The sequence below is a fragment of the Agelaius phoeniceus genome, chromosome 21 (genome assembly GCF_051311805.1).
Source record: "Agelaius phoeniceus isolate bAgePho1 chromosome 21, bAgePho1.hap1, whole genome shotgun sequence".
Taxonomy (NCBI): domain Eukaryota; kingdom Metazoa; phylum Chordata; class Aves; order Passeriformes; family Icteridae; genus Agelaius; species Agelaius phoeniceus.
In genome coordinates, this window is record NC_135285.1 from 7052518 (window position 1) to 7074946 (window position 22429).

Genomic DNA, 22429 nt, shown 5'->3' on the forward strand with positions numbered 1-22429 from the left:
TAAGAAGTCAAATCTTATCGATGCATGAGTTAAACAAGGCAATAGGAGACTGCCCTAAAATAGGGTGCATTTGTCATGGCTGATACACTGGATGGTTCCCTCAGCTTAATACTGAACTTTGGTTTTGATGTTGCAGCAAGTTTGTCTCGATCTGCCTTCTTGTCCACGAGATATTATGAAGATTTGGATGAAGTCAGCTCAACATCCTCAGTTTCCCAGTCACTGGAGAATGATGATTCCCAAGCAGTGGACCAGGAAGAGGAGGCTGCCCCAGTCCCAGTCCCTCGTCATGCTCCTGTGGTCCGAACTCCCTCAATCCAGCCTGGCTTGATGGCTCAGTCTCCATCCTTTGGGAAACAACACCTCTCCCTGGGTACTTTGTGTGAGTTGTGTTTGCAGTGTCTCCTCTCAATGTGGTCTTGTGGGTAGCTTTGACTACTGTATTATCCATTGCCAGTGCTTCAGGCCCTGGAGAAATGAGATTGCAGGACACAGATTTACTTTGCCAGGTTCCCAGGAGCAGTAATAGAGTCCTTTGTAACCTCATGAACTTGAGCTAAAGGCACTAAAACACCTTGACTCACTGATTGTGTTTTTGTGATAGCCTGCTTCTTTCAAATTTCAGTGACCTAAAATATTGCCCAAAGACTAAGAAACTGGAGTACTACTGCATCTGTGGCCAGGGTTAGGAGTTCTGAGCCCAGCAAGTCTCAGTAAGAGCTGCATTTGCATACACTTTCCTTGTGCAAGAGAGGTTTCTTTAATCTCTGCAGCCAGAGAGAAAAATAAGGTGTCAGCAGAAGTGTCTGTTACAGCAAATTGGAAGTCCTCTAATGCATTGAAGTTAAATCTATTGAGACTTACTAAATTCCTTGGGATATACCAAAATCTGCCAGGGACAGATTGTGTTGATTATTTGAATGGCCTGCACGTGAGTACTGTCAGAAGGAAGCTGTGTACTTAGAGGAACTGCAGTTCAGCAAAGGCTTTCAAAGACTCCCTGATTTATAGAGAAACATTTAACTAATACTTTTGTTAATTTGTTTTTTTTTTAGTGCCTGCATCTTCAAACAGAATCATCCCACAAGGGGCAGACAGTACAATGCTTGCAACAAAGACTGTGAAACATGGAGCCCCTGCTCCCACTGTCACTGTTCCAGCAGCACAAGCAGCTGCTGCTGCAGCTCTGCAGAGGCAGATGGCTGCTAACCAGTCCCCAGGTAAAAGGATGGCTGATTGCCCAAGTGACCTCTGAGCAGCTGAATGGGGCTTTCACAGGGATTTAGTGCTCTCAAAGGAGGAGATCATCAAACAAAATGTGGCACACATCTGTAGTTGTTGCGCCTCTGAGCTATCCCGTGTTCCTTTGTCTTCCTTTTTCCTGTAAGCTGCTGATACAAAATACCTGAGAAACTCCCATTTCCATTAACAGAAGATGTTATGGTGTTGGTAAGAGAGAGTTCATAATAATTAGATTTGTTCAGCAAACAAAAAATGTACCAACTCTATAGATTGCTGCCCACTTCTTTTGTCCTTCATGAAATCTGAGGATCCAAATGTTTCAGGCCAGGTACACTATATATGTTCTAGAATCTTGGAATTCCAAATCTTTTTGGAATTATTCAGGCCATAATCTGAGGTTCCAAATGTTTCAGGCCAGGTACACTATATATGTTCTAGAATCTTGGAATTCCAAATCTTTTTGGAATTATTCAGGCCATAATCTGAGGTTCCAAATGTTTCAGGCCAGGTACACTATATATGTTCTAGAATCTTGGATGGATCTTTTTGGAATTATTCAGGCCATACTGAATGAAATGAAATGCTTAATATGGAATTTCTCTTTACATCTGGTTTTTTTTTTTTGTCTGTTTTTTGCTGTTCCTTCAAGCTGTGAGCACCTCCTTGACTGAATCAACTCTGAAGAACGTTCCTCAGGTGGTGAACGTTCGAGAACTCAAGTCTGGTACACTGACCCCAGCAGTCTCTGCAGTCATAGGGTGAGTGAGTGCTGCCCTTTGGTAGCATTTGCACTGAAGCACATCTGCCAGTGGGGAGCAGTAGCAGTGTTTTACTGAGCCTGGCTGTGTAAGGCCTGAAGTGGGTGTATTTAGACAAGAGTATTGAGTTTGTGGATAGAAAGAAAGATCTTACCAGGTCATTCAAGGAATTGCTAATGGCTTGTCCTGAACAAATGATGAGACTAGTATTAACCTCCTTCTCCATTTGTCTGTGAAATGCATTTATGTGCATCCACTCCTTTTGGGATTCAGTGGTTTTACTGCTAATAAGAAATTTGGGCCTGGTATCTCTCAAATCACTACCTCTGTTCTACCTCTTTCACTGAGGGAATTGCAGCCCTCTGTCACTGAGTGTGGTCTGTGGCTTCAGGCTGTCCAGATGTTTTCCTTCTACTTTGTCATCCTTTGCTGAGAGAACCTTCTCTGCAGTTATGCCTCTTCTCTCTGTTGCCAGATTCACCCCCTGAAGGGAGGGAGAGCTGTGCTCTGGCTTTTCTGGACGCTTGTCTCAAATGTTTTGACACCAGAATTTTGACTGAAGGGCTGGGTGTCACTAGGGGTCAGTCACTTTGGAACCTTACAGAGCTGCAGGGCTCTTCCTCAGGAGTAAACTAGGAACGTTGACTTCTGGTATTTAGCCTTGAATTTGTTACCATTTCTTGTGATTTAGTTGTAACACTTGGCTTCCCTACTCTGCTTCCTGCAGACAACAGCCAGCTCAGCTCATTCCAGAGATTTCTTCCTTATCACCAGGCTCTGTCACCAGCCTAGGACTAGGCTTTTTCCCTGTCATTGTAATGACCTTGGAACTGTCTTTACTTAAAGTTCATGCTGTTGCTTAAGACCAGGGCAGTGCATGGCCAGTTCTGGGCAGTATTGAGAAGTCTGTGCAAAGTTGGGCTTAGTGCACGAAGAGGGATAAATTCACCACATATCTCTGATTATGTATGGAGTTGCAAATGCTTTATCCATATAACAGTGAGCTGTTTGTGCAGCTCCTGGAACAATTGCTATTGTTGCATCACTACTGGCTTTCACACATTTGTGTGTACTCTTCACTGTCAAAGAAAAAAAGGTGGAATTCCTTTGATTCAGCTTTTTAAAAAGGGGACAGTCTCACAGTGGTGGTACTCAACTGGAGACCTTGACATTTACTTCATGGTTTCTTTTGCATTTTAATTGAGAAACAGCTTGGGTGCTTTTTGCTATTTTATTTCTTCCTAATAGTGATAAACTGGAGTGGGGAGGGGAATTGCTACATCTTTTGAAAGTCAAATTTGTAGACAGCTCTACTTGGGAATTTTTTGGCTAAAAGTGGTGTTGTGACCAGGAAGAGTTTTCCACTGTCTGTTTCATCAGAACTATGATGAAAAAAGTAGAAAGTACTGGCTCTGCACAGAGGAGATTGTGAGTGAGCAATATGTAATGAGATTTGTTTGCAGTTGAACTGCAGTTAAAGACCTGTCTTACTTTCAAGTAGTTTTAGATTGTCAGTATTGATTGATACCTCTAATTTATAGAGCACCAGCTAGCTTGATATCTTGGAGGCTTTCTACAGTTTTACTTTATAGCTGACCTCATAAAAATGTACTTTCTAAAAATTCTACCCAAATGAGCCATGCTTGCCAGTCAGATTCAGCACTAAAATGAAGAGCATTCACCCAGCAAAGTTAATTCACCACTTTTTGCTACTTCAGACATCCTGGCTGTCTTTTGCTGCCACAGCACACTCTTTGGTTGGTAAGCAGGAATGATTTTTCAGTTGTTATCAGTTGTTCAGTGGCCTATGACTGGGTGTGTTGGTGGTCCCAGTCCAATTTTCAGTGAAAAAATAATCCTTTCTCCACAACTGAAGTCAAACCCAGCATTTTCACAGCATTGTCAAGTGATGAATGTTGAGATCAAGTCCCACCATCTCATGAATTTCACAGACTTTCTGTTGTTTTCTTTTTTGTCCAGCATAAGCTTGAAATCTACAGCTGTACCATCCCACCACCAACTTTTGCCAGTGTTAATCTTGAAGTTTTCATTGTTTGCTGTACTTCTGCTTTGGGCAGAGGGCAAATCCAGGCCAGGCAATGTAGAGAAAGTTACTCATGACTGGAAGGAAAGAAGGACTCTAGTAAAGCAAAGCTGTTCAAGGCACAAAACCATATGCAAGACCAAATGTTCATGCAAAATGTGTCATACTTGTGTCCTCTTCCTTTAAAATATGGTAGAAGATCCCTATGAATTGGCCTGCAGCTGACCAAACAGTAAATGCAGTTTGGGAATCCTCATGCTTTAGCAGACAGACAATTTTGGATGCCCAAATTTGCTCACTGTCTGGGATTTGCAGCCTCAGCCAGAGATTGGTTATTGCCTTAGGGAACTTCTGGTCTGAGTCAAGATGGAGAGAACCTGCCTGGGTAAGAAAGCTGGGCTTTGCCACCAAGGGAATGCAATCATGGTTGAATTAAAGCTTCTGAAATCTTCTGGTATTGGCCAGTGAAGCTTTTGAACCTGGTGGACCACAGACTTGAGATGCTAAAACTGGTTGGCTGTTCCCAAGTTGCCCTGATGTGATTTGTTGGTGGCCCACAGTGCCAAGGTCAGATCCTGCAGCCCATGAGATGCTGTCATTCTGCAGCAATTGTCTGGGGGTTTTTATTTCGTGGTCAAAAATACCATATTTACAATGTAGAATATAGATTAATTTTATCACAGTTCTTTCCATGACTTTGTCAGTGTTTACAGTACACTTCAAAGACAGGAAATGCTCCCTCCACCCCCTCCCAACTTACTCAGCATTTCTAAGCATTGCATGTACGTGTCTGGACTCCACATTGTGAAGGAAGCTGCTTAAATTTGTTATCCACTAGGCATAAAATTGTAATCCCCTTACCTGCTGATTTTTCATCAACTCCCTGTAAAATAGAAAGCCCTGACTCTCTTCAGAGACAAGAGTGTCTGGAGAAGACTTGATCATTTCAGTCTAGAGGTTTAAACACATTTACAGGCTTCCTTTGTTAAATGTGGCTGATTCATTTAAGAGGTTTATTCTCTAATCAGATTTGTTCTTTTGGAGTTGTGTGTGGAATCTTTAATAGTGGCTGTTGTTCAGGGCTTCTGGGAGCTGGGCTTTCTGAGAGGAGAGGAAATCCTCTTTCAGAGTAGTTATTCATATAATTGTTTAATTTTTCTTTTTAAGATCATCTGTACCTCACTCTGCAGCCCAGGCAGTCCATCAAGTTTTGGCAACTGTTGCTACAAATCAAGCTAAGCAGGTATTGTGATATGGAGCCCTTTCCCTGTGGAATACTTACCTGGGCATGCTCAGCAGAGTTTGGGGGTTTAATTTTCATAGCTTGCCCTGCATTCTTGACAAACCATTTCTGTATCTGTGGCCTTGACAGTGTGATGCCAGGCATATCTATGTTATGTCTTGTCTTTTCTAACTTCTGAAGACATGCAGCTTTCTGATGGCCACAGCCTTGCTGCAGTGATGGTTGCAGCTAACAGCAAAGGAAGCTGTGTTAGGTAGCAACAACTAAATTTCACAAGAAAACAAAAAGAAAGTTACAGGAAATCAGGGAAGAGAGTTCTTTATTACCCTGTTATTCTACTGAAAATATTGCTTAATAGTTGACAAGCTGCTGGGTTTTATATCTATGCATCAAAAAACCCCAGTGCAGAAGTCTTTGTCCTCTGAAATCATTGAGCTGCTGCCCACAGAGGCTTGCTGACTTGTTGAAAAGGCTGAGGACTGACCCTCTATTTAAGTGTCAAGACATAATGGGCCCAAGAGTGCAGGGCTCTCCTAAGTGCTGCAACCACCCACCTCTATTTTATTCTTAAGTCACTGCATGGCACTGATAATAGCAACCCAAAGTCAGAAGGTCCTTTGTTAATGGACAGACTGACCTGAAGTGGTGCTGTGTTTTTAGACACCTCTGACAAGCTCAATGAAGAGCCAGACTCCACCTTCCTCTGTGTGTGCACCCTCTCCTGTGGCATCCACAGCTGCTCCAACATCATCTGGCAACAAGATCTCAGGTAAGTTGTCTTTCTTTTGTGGAGATGGAAATAAGGCCTGGCTGTCTCTTGCAAGATGTCAGAGTGCACAGTCCAGAGAATGAGGATACTGAGGAGAAGAGATTAGCCTCCACTGAGAGGTTGCTATGCCAGTCTTGAGGGGGAGAATTTGTCAAAAAGAAGGTACAGAAGTGCAGGAGAGTGGTTCTCTATACTCCCTGTGTTTTGTCTGTTCCTGCATCTAGAATTTAATGACACAGTTCCTTGTTCAGAGTGCACTCAGGGCTTGTAACTCTTATCAGGAAATGCTGAGAGCACATCTTCCACAAGGCTACTGTGGTTCGACAGCAAATTAAAAGCAGCTCTTTTGTTTTTAAAACATTGAAATCCTGCTGATTTTAAATGTGCTGATTTGATTTTTAGCCACACAGCATTCTAGGAGTACCTGAACAAGCTTGATCTAATTCCTGTGCAGGATCTATTGAGCTGTAGGACCAACTTCAGAGCCACTTCAGACACAGGGATCAGTCTCATAGAGTTGGGAAGCTTCTAAAGAAAGGAATGCTCAGTTTACAACTTAACAGGAAAAGAGGAACAAGAGGGGAAGGAAGCAATTGATTTTTAATGTGTATTAGATAATAATGCTTGCATTGGACATGGTTTTATAAGCCTCTTGCATAAATGTCTGCAATCCATCTCTGTTGGTCTTTTGCCTTTAATCCGTGGATGTAGGTTGCCTCTTAGCCAGGGGTAAGAAGCAGTAAAAATAGCTAGGAATTATATTTGACTTGGCAAATGCTTCTTAAATTTTGGTTTATTGAAAATGTCAGCTCCTGAATTTGATAGCACTTCCTTTTTATTAGAAATTTATTAAATTATAGACTGTGTGTGCAAGCTAATCCCTGCTTTTCTAATAGATAGATGTCAGGATGCGTTGTTTATTTTTTTGATTTGTAAATTTATTTTAAAAGTATATTTATTTGTTGTTCTTGTAACTTACAGGACAAGGGACAGTAAAAACAGTTACAGCTGTTTCTTCTACTGTGACATCAGTACAAGCAACAACTTCACAGCTTAACAAAACATCCTTGTTTTCTTCTGCAGGGTCTGTATGAACATTAAGATTTCTTTGTAGTTGACATTAAATATGGGTATTGGCTGTTACAGCAGGTGTTGCCTACAAGCTGTGCAGTACTGTAAAATGGCACCTGCAGATGTTAGACTGGGAGGGCAGGGGTTGTACCAGAGTCCTTTGAAGACCTTGTTTGTGGAAGCCTGAGTGAAGGTGTTTGAGGCTTTGACACAATATCCTGTTGCTCTGAGAATTTTCAGTGTATAACTAATCAAGAGTAAAGGGTGACTGGCTTGTTTTTTGGTTTTATCTACAGTGGACTGATAAACAAATTCCCTGTTAGGACTTGAAATATGTACTGATGGGGACATTCACTGAATTACTTCTTCATTTTAATACAGCAGAACAAATTTTGTGTTTTGGCTTGGAAAAGTAATCAGTTCATGAAGGTGACAAGAGGGGCCCCAAGCCATCTGGTGATATCTGTTACATAACAATAACACAAAGCAAGGCACATGTTATGAACATACAGTTACTCTGAAATCTCTCTTATGGAATGGTATTTCAGGGATGGCAAAAATGTTTATTTGGTTACATCTTGTGTTTAGGGGAGAGGGATGATTCCTTAGGAATGATTGTTTGAAATTCTGCATGTTTACTGGTCTAACATTCAAGTGAATTTCTCTGTGAAGTTGGCAACATTATTTCAGAATACACACACATTCAAATGGGTGGTTTCTTCCAGTCTTACCCATTTCTCTGCACTTTTTAAAGTGGATACTACCCAAATGCCTTGCTGGGCTCTTCAGAGGGCTAAAAGAGTCCTTTTGAGAGATGGAAATTCAGATTCAAAAAGCAAACAACCCTGCCTTTGTCCCATGTGCAGTGCCTCAGTGTGTAAACCATATGCTAAATACAGTGCTGTTGTCAGTGATGTCTTAGTCCCATGGCCTGACTTCTGTATCAGCAGCTGGTTTTTGAGAAGCAGAGAAAGCTTAAAAAGCCTCAGGGAATGAAGATCTTTGCAAGACTCATTATGAAAGATCACAGTATTTTTGCAAGACAAAATATTTTCAGTGTAAAATAGTCATGATAACTTTTCATTTTTGTCTTGCTATGAGTGATCTCCTTTTTGATGGATGGTTGTATCCAGTCATTCCCTTCTGCACATGCACTGATTCTTCCCTTTTAGCTCTTTCAAACTGTAGCTGCTCCTGTGCTGTTTCCTCTCACCAGTCTCCCCAAATCCATCAGATTTTGGTGCATGAGGAAGAAATACACAGCAGAAAGGAAAGAACATGGAAGGATGAGGATGGTCAAAAGAACTTTGAGCCCTGACTCTCTTTAACCCTCTACAAGCCTTTTCAGAGAGGGAACAAATGGAGCACAGTGTGTGTTTCTCTCTTCCTGTTTAGTCCTTGGAGAAAGTGCTCCTGTGTGCCTGGCTTTGTGCAAGTCTGTACTGGAAAGCTGAGCCTCAGAGTTGTGCTCATCATATGGTTGGAAATTTCAGCACTTGGAGCTAAGTCATTCTTTCCCTTTCTCTCCTCTCCTCTCCTCCTAGGTCTGTATTTAATTTTGGTGGTGTCACATCAGCTGCTTCATCACAGACTCCTCCCAGCCTCGCTCCCTCACAAGGTGAGTCTGGGAGAGTTGTGCAAACAGCATCTCTTCCCTCTTAACAGAGTGTTTACTCTTCCTAATCCATGTGGTTCTTGTTCTGTGTTGCACTTCTATTACTAAAATTGCAGTAACATTTCATACCCATGCTGGGTTCTCCCCTGTAATACACAGAAATCTGGGCCACCCACCTGTCAATTAAGCAAAATATTTGTTGCCAAGAACATTTAGGAGGCGCTAGTTTATGAAAAGGGTAACATCTGTAGTCGTTTCCTCTGCTGTTTTTAATCTGTAGATTTAAAGTTGCTGAAGTGAACTGACAAAGAACTGTTATCCAGTGAGCATTTAGTAATCAGAGGGAAGTGCTTGGAATGGCTTTGTGCTGCTTCCAAAATTGAAGTGACAATACAGAGGCTGCCTTTCCATGCCATAGGTAGATCCTTGTTGAGTCTCATCAAAGGGAACTGATAAAATCTGCTTTGTAGTATTGAAGCTTTCTGCCTTTAATTTCAGTCTTGCAGATGAGATCATACAGTCAGAAAATTTGCTCCCAATGTTGTTGGTTCCTCTGATAAAAGATATCACCTCTTCTTACAAATCTTGGCTTGTTTCTATCCTTAGACCATCACAGCTACAGTAATGCTACTGATACTCTTGATGTTAAGTAGAGAGAATGAAGTGGGCTTAAAATTTGGAGATGAACATAAAAGCTTAGGTAAATAACATAGATAAAGCAGGAGTGGGAGGTACAGGAGGCAGACTTGTAAACCACAGCATTGTGTGAGGGCAGGTACTCCACTCTGTTCTGTGAACTGGTAGGAGCACCTCTGTCTCTAATTGGTAATGGAAGAACTACAGAATGTAATTTCAGGGCCTCAGGAGGAAAATAAAGCTACATTATTGAGTGTCAGTTACTTAAATATACTTAATATAGAGGAAAACACAAGGATAATACCAGATCTGGTAAGAAGCTTTTGCTCTTTGTTGTTTGAGCTCCATGCAGATTTCCTGTACTTTGTCCAAACACCAGTGAAGTGTTTTCAAGTCAAAATTTGTTTGGTGCACAGAAATGAAATGACAGTACATTAAATAAAACTAGCCCATGCTCCCTTAAAACTTCAGCAGTTTCACACTGTTGGACAGCAGTGTAGGTTAGAAATGGAGCTGCTTTGGCAATTACATTTGAGAGTTTTTCTCTAGTTTTTCAAAGCTGAAAGCAAGCTGTATCAAAACTGGTTGGTAGTCTATAAATAATTGAATTGGTAAAGAAAGATTTGATTTTGTAGAAAACTCTTCAAGTGTCAAAGTATTTTTATGACCTTAACTGTTCTGAGCCATTGGTTTAAAAAGAAAGTGCTGAAGTAAATGTCAGGAATTTTTTACCTGAACCAAGTAAGAAGAGGTGAAAGTGGTGTCAGTAGAAAATTATCTGTAATAACCAGGTCTTTCATGTTTTTATCAAACTGCTGAAAAAGAAATAGGAGCCAAAGGCTGGAGTTGTCTGTACTCAGAGAGAAGGATGGTTAAGTGGAGGCTGTGATGTGACAGTAACAGTGTTTGTCACTGCCACCCTAGCCATAAAGGCTTTGGGTGTCACTGTAATGTCCTGAATGGCTGTGAAGGTTGCAGTTACCTGATGGACAGAGGCTTTATAGCTTTGAGGCAAGAGCACTGACAGTCTGTGAAGCACTCAAATGGGCCATTATTGCAAGAATGATAAATGAGCTTTGCATACCCTAACTCGATTTGTTACCTCTGCCTCTCTCACTGACAGCTCCTGCAAAAGAATCAGCCCAGCCAGACTCATTTTTGTTTGCTGGGAGTTCCAAACTTGGAGCAATTCCTGAGGCCTCCTCCTTTGTGTTTGGGTCCCACAAATCAGCAGGTGCTCCAGGAGGTGGAGTAGGAGGTAGCACCTCAGCAGATGGCACCCAATCAACCAAAGCTGCTGCAACATCATCTTCTGCTCCCCCCACAACCTCTGGCAAGTTGGATATTGCTCCATCCAAACCAGGAGATCACTTGTTTCAGGGCAACCTAGCTGGGGAAACTCTTGGGAGCTTCTCAGGACTACGGGTTGGTCAAGTAGATGATAATGCCAAGAGCACCAGTAAAGCACCATCTACCAGTGTTGCAGGAACACAGTCAACTAAAGTGTCTACAATGCCTTCTGCATTTAATTTTACTGCTCCCCTGACTTTAGGAAAAGCTGGAGAAGCTGCTTCAACCTCAGGCACGTCAGCTGGCACAGCATCCATCAGCACTAGTGCCACGGGCAGTCTCTTTGGCAATGTCCAGTTAACCAGCACGGGGTCTTCTGGGGTGTTTAATCTTGGAAGCTCTGGTGGCAGCAAACCCACCTTTTCATTTGGTATTCAGCAAACAAACAGTATGAGCACTTCCACCTCTGCCCCTTCTACTCTCCCTGCTTCAACATCCCTCTCGTTTGGAGGTTTCTCAAGTTCATCACAAACTGCTGTCCCTGCTGCAACTTCCAGTAAGTCTGCAGGGGATGCCAAATTACAACCTGGCTCAGAAAAAACGTCTGAAAACGAAGCTGGAGCAGCTGGGTCTTCACCTGCAGTGCCACAGCCCCAGGCACAGCTCACAGAGCCACTTAAAGAACCAGCCTTACCCCAGGCCACAGCTGGGGACACCGTCCCAGAGGGCTCTGGGACCACAGTGGCACCTCCTGCCCCTGACCCCGTGGCTGCTCCCACCTCCACCAGCGATCTGAAGGCCCCGGTGCCTCCTGCTGTCTCCACAGCCACCCCAGCAGATCAGAATGTGTCAGCAGCAACCTCCACAGCAAGTGTTGCCTCTCCTGCCTCTCCTGCAGAAGCCACAGGTGCTCTGGCTGCTACCTCTGATGTGACTACAGGTGTGCAGAGTCCAGCTGTTGGTGCCTCTGTGTTTGCCCCCACTTGTGCAGGCTCCTCAGTGTTCTCTCAGCCACCGAGTTCCAGCTCCTCTGGCTCAGCCTTTACCCAGCCTGCTGGGGAAGCTGCTGCCACTCCCTCCACACCACCTGTTTTTGGACAGCTCCCAGCAGGTACCACAGCATCCTCTCCCTTTGGGCAGCTCACCACCAGCACTCTGTCCACAGCCACTGCCACCACCCAGGCTGCCACCTCAGCCTTTGGTACTTCTGCTTTTGGCACCACCACCACGGGAGGCTTTGGCCAGCCAGCCTTTGGGCAAGCACCAGTCTTTGGACAACCTGCAAGCAGTTCTTCAAGTGGCTTTACCTTCAGCCAGTCTGGCTTTGGGACAATGCCAGCCTTTGGCCAGCCAGCAGCTTCCACAGCAGCCTCGAGCAGTGGGAATGTTTTTGGAGCCCCAGCCAGCACCAACAGTGCCAGCTCCTTCTCCTTTGGCCAGCCAGCCAGCACAGGGGGGGTGCTCTTTGGGCAGAGCAGCCCTCCTGTGTTTGGGCAGAGCACTGGCTTTGGGCAGGGGGGATCTGTGTTTGGGAGCACTGCTGCTGTCACCACCACCACGTCCTCTGCTGGCTTCAGCTTCTGCCAGGCCTCAGGTAAGAGCAGAGTGGCACTGTCTGCCTTGGAGGGTATCACTGGGGAAAGCAGGATGGCATTAATGCCTTTTTTCCCCCCTATGGCACCTGATGGGTCTCATTTTTTTGGTTTGGTTTTGTTCTGTTTTCAATTAGTAAGAACAAGAGCTGCAGTGGATGTGAGAAGCAGGCTAATGTTGGAGGCAAAAGAAGCTTTTGCTCTGTTTCACTATTCATCAGCAGGCTCTGAATGTAGCCTTGTCAGCCAGTCCTGCCTTCATTTTATACTTACTAGTCTACCTTAATTTAATTTTGAATTACATATTATCCTGCCTGTTGCACAATAACTGGAAGTGTTGTAAATTGTTGAGTGAAAGGGGCAGAGCAGCTCTGAGACCATAACCAAGGCAATGAATAAACAGATGCAGCAGTTCCTTCAGTGGTCTGCACTGAACACATGCAACAGTGCATGTACAGCCAGGTGTAATACTGTGTCATCAGCTAGGATGGCAAAAAAAAAAAAATTTAAGCCCTCAAAGTGATGTGTTTGCAGGAAAAATCTGTTAAATCCACTTCTGCATTTGGATACATCTCAAAATTAAATATAGCAGTAACATGAGCACCAGCTACCTGTCCACACAGTTAAATTGGATTCTTGCACAGACCAAACCTCCTTGGTCAGTCCCTTTTTGTTCTCCACATGCTCAGTATATTGTTGGGGCTTTTCCAAAGGTTTTTCTCTACAATCTTCAGAGAGCTCCCAGGGAAAAGTGACAAGTGCATAGTAATAATGGAGAGCATGTATTTCCAAGGAAGAAAAACTAATTAGGTTCATTTAATTAAAAATGATGGCACTGCAGGCAACTGCTTGCTCATTTTAAGTACAGTAGCAGAGAATAGTTAAATGGTGGGAAGTGAACTCTGCTCGAGAAAGGTGTTCCTAATTATAGAGATGCAAGTTTTATTACAAAAGGCACATTTAAGTGAACTGGGAAATGGAAAGGGGAGTTCTCTTTTTAATCAAAACATTTCATTATCTTTAACAGGAGTCTTCAGGTAACAAAGCTCAGATCCTCTTTACACAAGGGCAATCAGAATGCTCCAGTGCTTGTGCACGACTTGCAGTATTATTGTAGCCATGTTAACAGAAATCCAATTCTCTTGGTGTTAGCAACAATCCCACAAGTGAAAAGGCCTTCTATTGTCTGTTTTTAAGTTGGCCAAAGAGAGAATGAGAATGACTTTGATATAAACTTTCCATGTAAATTATTATTTGGGTGTTGGCACATGCTTTGTGTCTGTCCAGCCTAGATGTGTTTGGTAACATAATTTATATCCCTGTGTTTTGGCATGGAAGACCTGTCCTTATCCTGTCCTGGTCTTACACTCTGGTAATAGTTTTGGTGGTTAATTTTTCTTTTTTTCTCTTAGGTTTTGGTTCTAGTAACACAGGTTCTGTGTTTGGGCAAGCAGCAAATACTGGAGGCACTGTCTTTGGCCAGGCAAGTATTTATGGCTTTGTAGGGCTGTTACATGTGGGGCACTTGGTCAGGGTTCCCTATTTCTGATATATTTTTTTAATATAGTTGGATGTATTAAATAAAATGTGCCCCAGTCTGTACTGGGGATATTTGCTGTTGTGGTAAGCACCAAAGCAGCATCTGCATGAATACTCCAGGGGGCATGGGGACACAAACATTTTATCACATGCAAGATAAGACAGATGCAGTAAGTCTCCTGCCTTTGTTCCATGCTATGTGGAAAGTAGGGCAAGTGTAGGGCAAGTCTCAAAGGCATTATTCTGTGCTGTGGACAAGATTTAAGACAGACTTAAATAAAATTTCATGGCATTCCATTTTGGAAGGTGATTGCTGGCTGGTTTGCCAGCCCCTTCAGACATCCTGAGAAAAGGCCCAGGCAGAACAGCCTTGGGGGAACACGTGCTGCTTTGACTTTGCTTAAATCCCTTTTTTGTCCTTTTTGTGTTCTAGCAGCCATCTTCTTCCAGTGGAAGCTTGTTTGGAGCTGGAAGTGGTGGGAGAGGTGGAGGCTTCTTCAGTGGTTTGGGAGGAAAGCCAAGCCAGGATGCAGCCAATAAGAATCCCTTCAGTTCCTCCAGTGGAGGATTTGGATCTGCAGCTTCCCAGAGTAAGTGAACAAAAGAAGAATACAAAATGTGCTGTGATTTCCATCTGCTTTTGTGAGCCCATCTGCTTTTCTGCTGATTGTTTTTGAGTCAATTCTGTGTTAATATGAAAGGCTTTGAGGGAGTAACCAGAGCATGTGTGATGTGTAATGCAGAATTTTTCTTCTAGGTTTATGGAAAACAAGTAGGGAAGCCATTGAAGCAAACAAGCAGATGCAAGAAGTGTGAATAATATCTATATTCTGTAGAGAATTCTTGTCCTAATCCTTCCTTAAAATGAAATACTCAAAATTCTTGTCACTGAATTTCTGCCTCCAACTTGGTTGGAAGTTGGAAAGCTTTGATCATCTCTCATCGCCCTAAGACTGTAAAAATTGCAACGAATCAATATGAGAGGGAGAGAATTTTTGTGAACCTCTGCCTAAAAATTCATGTCTTTATGCAGCACATGCAAGGTACTTTACCAGAATTTGCTGTGACATATTGATAGGCAGGTAGAAAGCACAAAGAAGGGGAGCCAGTGGCTGAACATCAAAGTTGGGAAACAAAGGAAAGCTGTAAAGTTGGTGCTGCAAGTGGTTAGAAGTAGCGCTTCAAGCCTTAAGAGAGAAAATCCATTTATTTTATTACATCTTTAATGATCCATTGGGATTAATGGTTGAGGTCAGTTTTCTAACCTTGCTAATTTAATAATTTAATGCAGTTCTGGGGTTTGTGATGAAACAAAACAGATGGTTCACCAGAGAAAAGCTTTGGTTGCTCTGTGCCCTGCCTCTAGATGCAAAAACTCCCTGTAGGCTTATGAAGGATGAAAAAAATGAGTTATTTTTTAGTAAGGCTGGAGAAGTTTGGCTCCTACTTTAAGGTCCTGTTAGATAATCTTGTGTAGAAATAGTGAGCATTGCCAAAACAGCTGAGAACCTTTAATTTGTGGTTTGCTGATATTTGTGTTGTCTGGAGAGAATGATTGTAGCTGCTGGGATTCCTCACTTGAGGAATTGTCTTTTACTGACTGGGGCACAGGATGCATCTAAACAAATCATCCTTCCTGGTGATTTACTAGATTGCAGCAATAAAGGGTTGTTAGTGGTCTGTCAGATCCAGAATGGATCTTGGTGCAACCTCAAAGTCCTGTAGGAATTAGGGCAAACTTGGCTTCTCCCTGTGTTGTTTTCAGTATGATGTTCATTGTGTGCTTGGGGCTTGAGGAAAGAAAAGTCATTTTCCTTTCTCCTGCTTCAGCTAATGAAGTGCAATGTAGAATATTGTCTTCTCTGAGTATTGGCTGTTTATAAATATTCTTCATCTCCCCAGATTCTTCGAGCTTATTTGGAAACAGCGGAGCAAAGACTTTTGGCTTTGGCAGCTCCTCCTTTGGAGAGCAGAAGCCTACGGGCACTTTCAGCTCTGGTGGTGGAAGTGTGGCCTCCCAAGGCTTTGGGTTCTCCAGTCCAAACAAAGCAGGTACTTTGGGAAAGCACCCACTAGGACAGCCCTCACTGTCTGGGAGTTATTTGCTGTTCTTCCACTTAGCTGTCCACAGCCTGGACTTGGTGCATGGACAAGAATTGTCTCTGAACAATAAATGAAAAATAACTAATGGCTGAGTGAATGGAGCTTTAACTGGTGGGTCCAAGGCTGGATTTTACTCTCTCTTATGCAGCATCCTCAGGTGTTCATTCCAAAAATTCCCATTGCAATTTAAGAGCTGAGAGCTGTGCAATTCAGTTCTGGTCTTATGTTCTGTGAAGTCAAGAGTACAGAACATGGAACTGAATACATTTTTCCTATTTTAGATACTTCCTTGGAATATTATCTTACAAACTTTGTTCTGGGTTTTGTAACCTCTTTTATCCCCATTTCACTACTTAAAATTGTGGAAAAAGGAAAATGAAGCATGTTAATGTACATTGCTAAAGAGAGTGTTTGCTGACCAAAGCTTCAGCCCCTGGGATAAATGCTCTTAACTTCCTAGAGATGGAGGTAACAAAATATCTGATCTGCATTTAAATAATTCAGGCCTAGCATTTATTTTTTTTCCAGACCTTTTGTGTTTACAGCCAAACAGTATCCATTACCTTGGCATGGACTGGAATTTCACCCTGGGTATTAAAAGGTGCAGTGGTATCCCATCCTCATCCCTGGTCAAGTAAAAGAGCAGGTGTCCTTCATGTTCCACAGTGAAACAGGCCAATAATATCAGCAGATGAACATAGAAAGAAATAATCTGGGTAGAAATCCACTCAGAACTGCAGGAGGCAGCTAGCCCCTGAACAGAAATTGCCAAGAGCAGAGATAAGTTCTCAATTCCCTGCAGGCAGTTCCACTGACATCCTTCCATTTTAGTTTCCACTACTTAAACCAGAATTAAATCATACCCTACCTCCTGAATCTTTGCATCCCTGAAGCACTTAAAACCCAACTTTGCACCTACTCTCTGATCTTCAGAGATGGGGGAGACTTGCCAGTTGCAGTTTTCTTTCATGCATCCAGGCACTTCTCTTACCCATATCTCTTGCAACAAAACACCCTGCAGATTGGAATTAATTGTTTAAATTGGTGTCCATATGATAGGATGAACACCCCATTATCTACCTGGAAAGCTGCTCTTTGTTTTCTCTCTCTGCCTTATTGTTTATGTGATATTCCTGTCCCCTTTTTTGCCTCTGTTTTGCTCAGGTGGCTTCGGTGCTGCTCCAGTGTTTGGCAGCCCTCCCACTTTTGGGGGATCCCCTGGGTTTGGAGGGGTGCCAGCATTCGGTTCAGCCCCAACCTTTTCAAGCCCTCTGGGCTCAACGGGAGGCAAAGTGTTCGGCGAGGGGACGGCAGCAGCCAGCGCTGGAGGATTTGGGTAAGCCAGGGAAAGCAGCCTGCTTGCATGACAAGGTTCTGCTTGGTTACCTCTGCTTTGACACCAGGAATATGTTCTGCCATTGACTGGTAAGATCAAACTGTCCTTTTTTTTTTTGTTTAAGGACAAAAATGTTAAGGTATAAAACTAAAATTGACACCCCAAAGAATGAGTGTGATCATTTTAATGCCGGTAACTCTTTTGAGATGTCAGCTTGTAACTTTGTGAGGAAATGCAGGGGTATTTTCTCTGTGTGCATTTAATGAGTGCAAATCTAGGACTACAAACTGTGCCTAGCAAAGAAAATAACAATTATTGTTATCTGTTACTCTGTCCAGACACTTTATCCTCTGGTTAGATTTGGGCTAGAGATGCTAATGAGAATTCAGGCTGTTCTCTCACCTGTGGGATGAGGCACTTGTAACAACAGTCTGTGCTCCCAGAGCTCTTCATATTTATCCCTCCCTGATTGTTTTTACCTGTTCCTGTATCCCCTAAGCCTGTGCTTGGCACCAGAGCAGACAGCACATCATTCCTTGCTTTGTTCAGCAAATACAAAATTCCAAACCTTGCCAAGCAGCTTCTGCAGGAGGCAGCAAATGCAGTTCTTCAGCCTTGTGCTACCAACATTGTGCTGCAGTTACAGTCAGACTGAACACAGCCAATTTAAAAGAGAAAAACTTCCAGTGAGGAGAGGAAACCAGATGTCTCCCCAATCTTGGTGTTTATAAATTTCACAAGTGTTTGTCTCTGTCTGGTTTCAGGAGGAACTGCCCTTACCTAAGGCACAGGGGTGCATCCAGAAGTGTGACTTGTTAATTCCTCTGAGGTGTGGGCAGGTACCCCTGAGCTGGGGCAGGCTTCAGCCAGGTGCTCCTGCTGCCCAGAATGTGTAGCAGCTTGAGGAGTCCCTTTGGAAAGTGGAAATACAGGCAGCTTAATTCAATCTCAATAGAAGGATGTGTTTGTAGGGATGACTTAGCTGAAATCAACTGCTAGTTTGTTCAGTTCCAGCATCCAGCCATTGTGCTGCAGGATTTTGTACTGAGACTGGATCTGCTTAGTGACAACATGGAGAGCTTAAAGATAAAATGGGATTCAGAACAAGCAGCATGTTGATGGAAAAGAGGTCTTGCATAAGCAGTCTGCAGACTCAAGAAAGATAATGCAGTGACTTCACTTGTGGGAAGCTTTGACAATTTTTTCTCTACTAGAAAGGTACAGACTCAGTCTGATATTTTCAGCGTTCCCTGAGGATGTTGATTTTTAAAACTTTTAAAGAGTGTGCAAAATTCCCAGGCATCTTTACAAAAATCCAAATCTCACCACAAAATGTTGAGCAATAGTTTGATTCTGCAGTATAATGTAGCATCTGTGCAGGACTTCCTTTTTGCCTTTCTCTTGAAGTGAAACTTTAAAAATCCCAATTCCAAAGAAGTTACTTGCAAGTACATGGTGTTGTATTAGCTCCCAGTTCCTGAGAATACTCTGCTGACTTAAATACATGTGATTCATACTGCTTCAATTCTGAAAAATCTGCATCACTCAATAAATTATGGGGGTGTCAGAAATAGAAACCACTACACTTCTTCAGAGCCTTCAGTTCCAACTGTTGGTGGGCAAATGATGTTTTGCTTTTATAAACTAACCTCAAGTGCATCTCAGTTGTATTTTGCACAGCAGCTTTACAAAAGACCTGAAAATCTGGGCAAGATAGGTTGGATCAAATTGTTACCAGGCAATGACTGCATTTCATGTCTTTTATGTGTCTGGAAAAAAAAAATGTCCCTATTAAGCTGTTTCTTACTTAAACTGTGTGCAGCCTTTCCAGCAGGCCTCTTCTTGTTGTAGCTGAAAGGAGCAGTTTGAACCACAAGTTTCCTTGTCACTATTTTCACCACCTCTTCCTTACACAAGGTAGACAGGATTTGTATTGTAGCATGGTCCTGAGAAGATGGAGCACCCTAAAACCTCTTGTTCTAAACACATCACCCAATCTTGCTTCTTTTTTAAAAAACTAAAAAAAAAAAATCTATTCTGCTTTTCCTGAGAAAAGCACATTTGTGATTCTGAGTGCTGCCTGCAAGTACAGAGGTGAGAGGACAGAGCAGGAGCAGAGATGCAGTCACTGCAGTGCCCCTGGTATCTGCTGCTGCCTGTGGAGGCAGTGTGCACACTTGGCAGTGTCTGGGACAGGAGAGGTGATGTCCTTTGCCAGGTGAATTGCTTGTCACATTGCTACAAGGGCTGTCTTTTGTCTGGAGAGATAGCTTTTGATGTAGGTCTGTGTTTTGGGTTTTTTTAAGTCTCCTAGATGTGGATGGATGGAGAGATGGGTTAACGTGCTGTCAGGTTGTGTTCTAAGTGAGAAATGACAGGAGTTTGTGAGGCACAGCCTTGCAGAGCTGGCACACTGGGACATGTCCAGCTCTGCTCAGGCTGCTGCTGGGTTTTAGGATTGTTGTGCACTTGCAGAGCTTTAGCAGAGCTTGTCATTTGGAAATCTGCATTTTGCCCAGTTTAGGTTAAATTTGAAGGTCGTTCTTTGAGAACATTTCTTATATTCAGAATGGAAGGAAGGGCAGAGAAACACTGCATGTCATGGTCTCATTAGTGTGTCACACCAAGAGCTTTGTGCTGCCTGGCTGGACAGAGTGGGTGGAGAAAGACACATTTCCTTATATAAAAGTGTTTCTCATTTCAGTCCCCAAAGGCAATTAGGGAAGGGATTAGTTAGAGCTGGTGGGGAGAAGTGCCTGGTTGGTGCAGATCTTCAGGGAAGCACTGGCACCTTGTGTGGTTCAAAATGGGCTGGGGAGAGAAAGGAATTGAGAAATCTGCACATTTCTCTGAGCAATAGGGAAGATACCCTCTGAAATTTGAGAATCTGGGTTCTGTATCTGGGATCTGCTTTGTGCTCTGGCTTTGAGCAGCTCGCACCAATTCTGTGTTTGCTGCCCTGTTTGTGAAGCAATGCTGTGCTTTTGGTGAGAGCCACACACAGGGGTGAATTAAAATATTCCATTTGATGGCTGGAGTTGGTATTTCCAAGCACTTGAAAAGATACCTTGTGTGTAAGCATGAACATATTTGCCTTGGTGTGTGTTTAGAATGGGAGCTGAACAGACCTTGCTATGTACAATACTCTCCCAAAGCAGGAAATCTCTTTCCAGAATGAACAATTATTCATATCAACTGATCCCACCTCTTGATATATCCTCATTTAAGGGGGTGCACTGTTATCATGGGCATGGGGACAAACTTCTAGTGTAAGTGAGATGTTTGCAAACTCAGATTTTCTCTTTAAACCTGCAGGTTTGGTGGCACCAGTAACAACACGGCGTCGTTTGGCACCTTGGCAAACCAGAACACTCCCACCTTTGGCTCCCTGTCCCAACAGGGCACAGGCTTTGGCACACAAAGCAGTGGATTCTCAGCTTTTGGGACAGGTGGAGGAGGTAGGAGAGGCTAAAATCACCCTAACAGCCCCCATGTCTCTGGTTTTCCCTGGAAATTGGGTGGGAATCCTCAGCTCCCTGCCAAAAATCTGCCTGGTGCTGTAGGGAAGGCACCATGTCCAGGAGGATTGAGGGGCAGGGTGGGGTACAGCACCTTCTCAGCCTTCAGCTCCTAATTCCATCACTGATCTGCTGGGTGCAATGGCAGCACATCACTACTGCTCTGCACACCTCATCTGGTTATTGCTTTTCACCTCTTTTTCTGGAGTTGCTCTTTCTCCTCAAAGGAAAATACTGAGAAATAAGGAATATTTCTTCAGTACCACATGCTTGGGTATCTGTGCTGTAAGTGTTCAGTGTTAGAGGAATATGCACTGAAAAATTGAGCTGCAACACCAACAGCCAAATGTTTTAGTGCTGCAGTTCAGTGAAGCCACAGTGATTTAGGCAGGGCTCAGAGCAGAGCCCGTGCAGGGCCACGTTCCCTGGTGGCTGCCTGACACCAGGGGCCTGCATTAAGCACAAACCTCAAAAAAGCAGCTCAGGGAGAGAGGAGCAAACCAGGCACATTGTCTGCAGGGCTGCTAATGAATGACCTGGCTGATGAGCAGTGAAAGCCAAGCTCTGTCAGGAGGCAGGCAAGTCACTTCTCTTGTAGATGGAGATTTGACTTTCATTGTTTGCCCATCGCTTTTTTCCTGGCCTAAGGCAGGAAAGAAATATTTTTCAATCTCTGTGTGGGAGGGGACATTTACTACAAATCCTAAGCATTCATTTTCCCTTTTACCAACTATTTTTCTATCTTGCTTTTCTTTCAGGCTTTGGTTTTGGATCACCTAACACGTAAGTACCATTTTGTGTCTTAACTCTTCCTTAAAAATAGGAATTGAATCAGAATAGAGTGGAATGATTTGCAGGAGCAACCTCTGAAAATAGCACTTAAATACTAGCTCTGATTTCCATTTTGGTGATGCTTCAGAGGCCTAAGTCCAGGCTCTGGATGTGAGCTTTCCAGTGAGGTTTACCTGTCTCTTCAGAGAAAATTTCGACTTGGATCATGCTCCCTCTCCATCTCTCAGGGACATGATGTGTGTGCTCAAGCTGTGTGTGTGAATCAGGAGTCTGCTCCATTTATCAGGTTGAAACAAGGAATGAGATAAATCGGTCCTTTTGTGGCTGAAGTGAGAGGATGATTTACAGTTAAAGGTTAACTCTGTCATCTGCTCTGCCTCTGCCTGGCTGGATCCCTTCCAGCAAGTTTCTTAAACTTTGTTTCCCTGTCAGATAGAGAGAGCATGGATCTCTGCAGATGGCAGGCTCTAGAATAAGCACAATTATATCTAGTCAGTGTGTGTTGCTGCAGGCTCAGGTAAAAGGGGCTGGAAATACTTGTGTGTTCTCAGAAAAAGCTCCTGGTACTAGGGAGACTGGAGGTTTGATTGAGAGATTTGCTGAATTAATGCTGCCTGAGGGAGGCTCTAGCACTCACTGCTGTGGTTTTCTTTTTATCTTGCTCCACAGATCTTCCTCTGGATTTAGTGGATGGAGAAGCTAGGGACATCCTGAACTCTTCCTGTAGCTCCTGCATTCATGAGTCACCCACATGATTGATACCCTACCAGCTTTTCTTCTAAATACGAGTTCTCAGACTTTTTTTTTTTAAGAAAAAGATTTTGCTTATTTTTATGCAATACTTGCTCTCGCTCTATATTAAACTATTTTATCTGGCTTGA

General features: G+C 43.2%; 1 protein-coding gene across 3 annotated transcripts in view; it reads left to right on the forward strand.

Moving 5' to 3' along the window:
- Nucleotides 1-22429, forward strand: part of NUP214 (nucleoporin 214) — a 38728-nt gene extending 16299 nt beyond the window's left edge. Inside the window, exons 22-36 of one of the 3 annotated variants that reach the window (XM_054646579.2) lie at nucleotides 137-382; nucleotides 1056-1220; nucleotides 1892-2000; nucleotides 5212-5287; nucleotides 5948-6056; nucleotides 7038-7140; nucleotides 8672-8745; nucleotides 10502-12262; nucleotides 13673-13743; nucleotides 14233-14389; nucleotides 15702-15851; nucleotides 17067-17238; nucleotides 20554-20696; nucleotides 21515-21539; nucleotides 22218-22429. In XM_054646579.2, coding sequence (XP_054502554.2) covers nucleotides 137-382; nucleotides 1056-1220; nucleotides 1892-2000; nucleotides 5212-5287; nucleotides 5948-6056; nucleotides 7038-7140; nucleotides 8672-8745; nucleotides 10502-12262; nucleotides 13673-13743; nucleotides 14233-14389; nucleotides 15702-15851; nucleotides 17067-17238; nucleotides 20554-20696; nucleotides 21515-21539; nucleotides 22218-22251 — 3395 coding nt within the window. In that variant the 3' untranslated portion in view covers nucleotides 22252-22429. The remainder of the gene's footprint in view (nucleotides 1-136; nucleotides 383-1055; nucleotides 1221-1891; nucleotides 2001-5211; nucleotides 5288-5947; nucleotides 6057-7037; nucleotides 7141-8671; nucleotides 8746-10501; nucleotides 12263-13672; nucleotides 13744-14232; nucleotides 14390-15701; nucleotides 15852-17066; nucleotides 17239-20553; nucleotides 20697-21514; nucleotides 21540-22217) is intronic. The other 2 variants (XM_077189094.1, XM_054646580.2) reach the window with 2 other exon arrangements.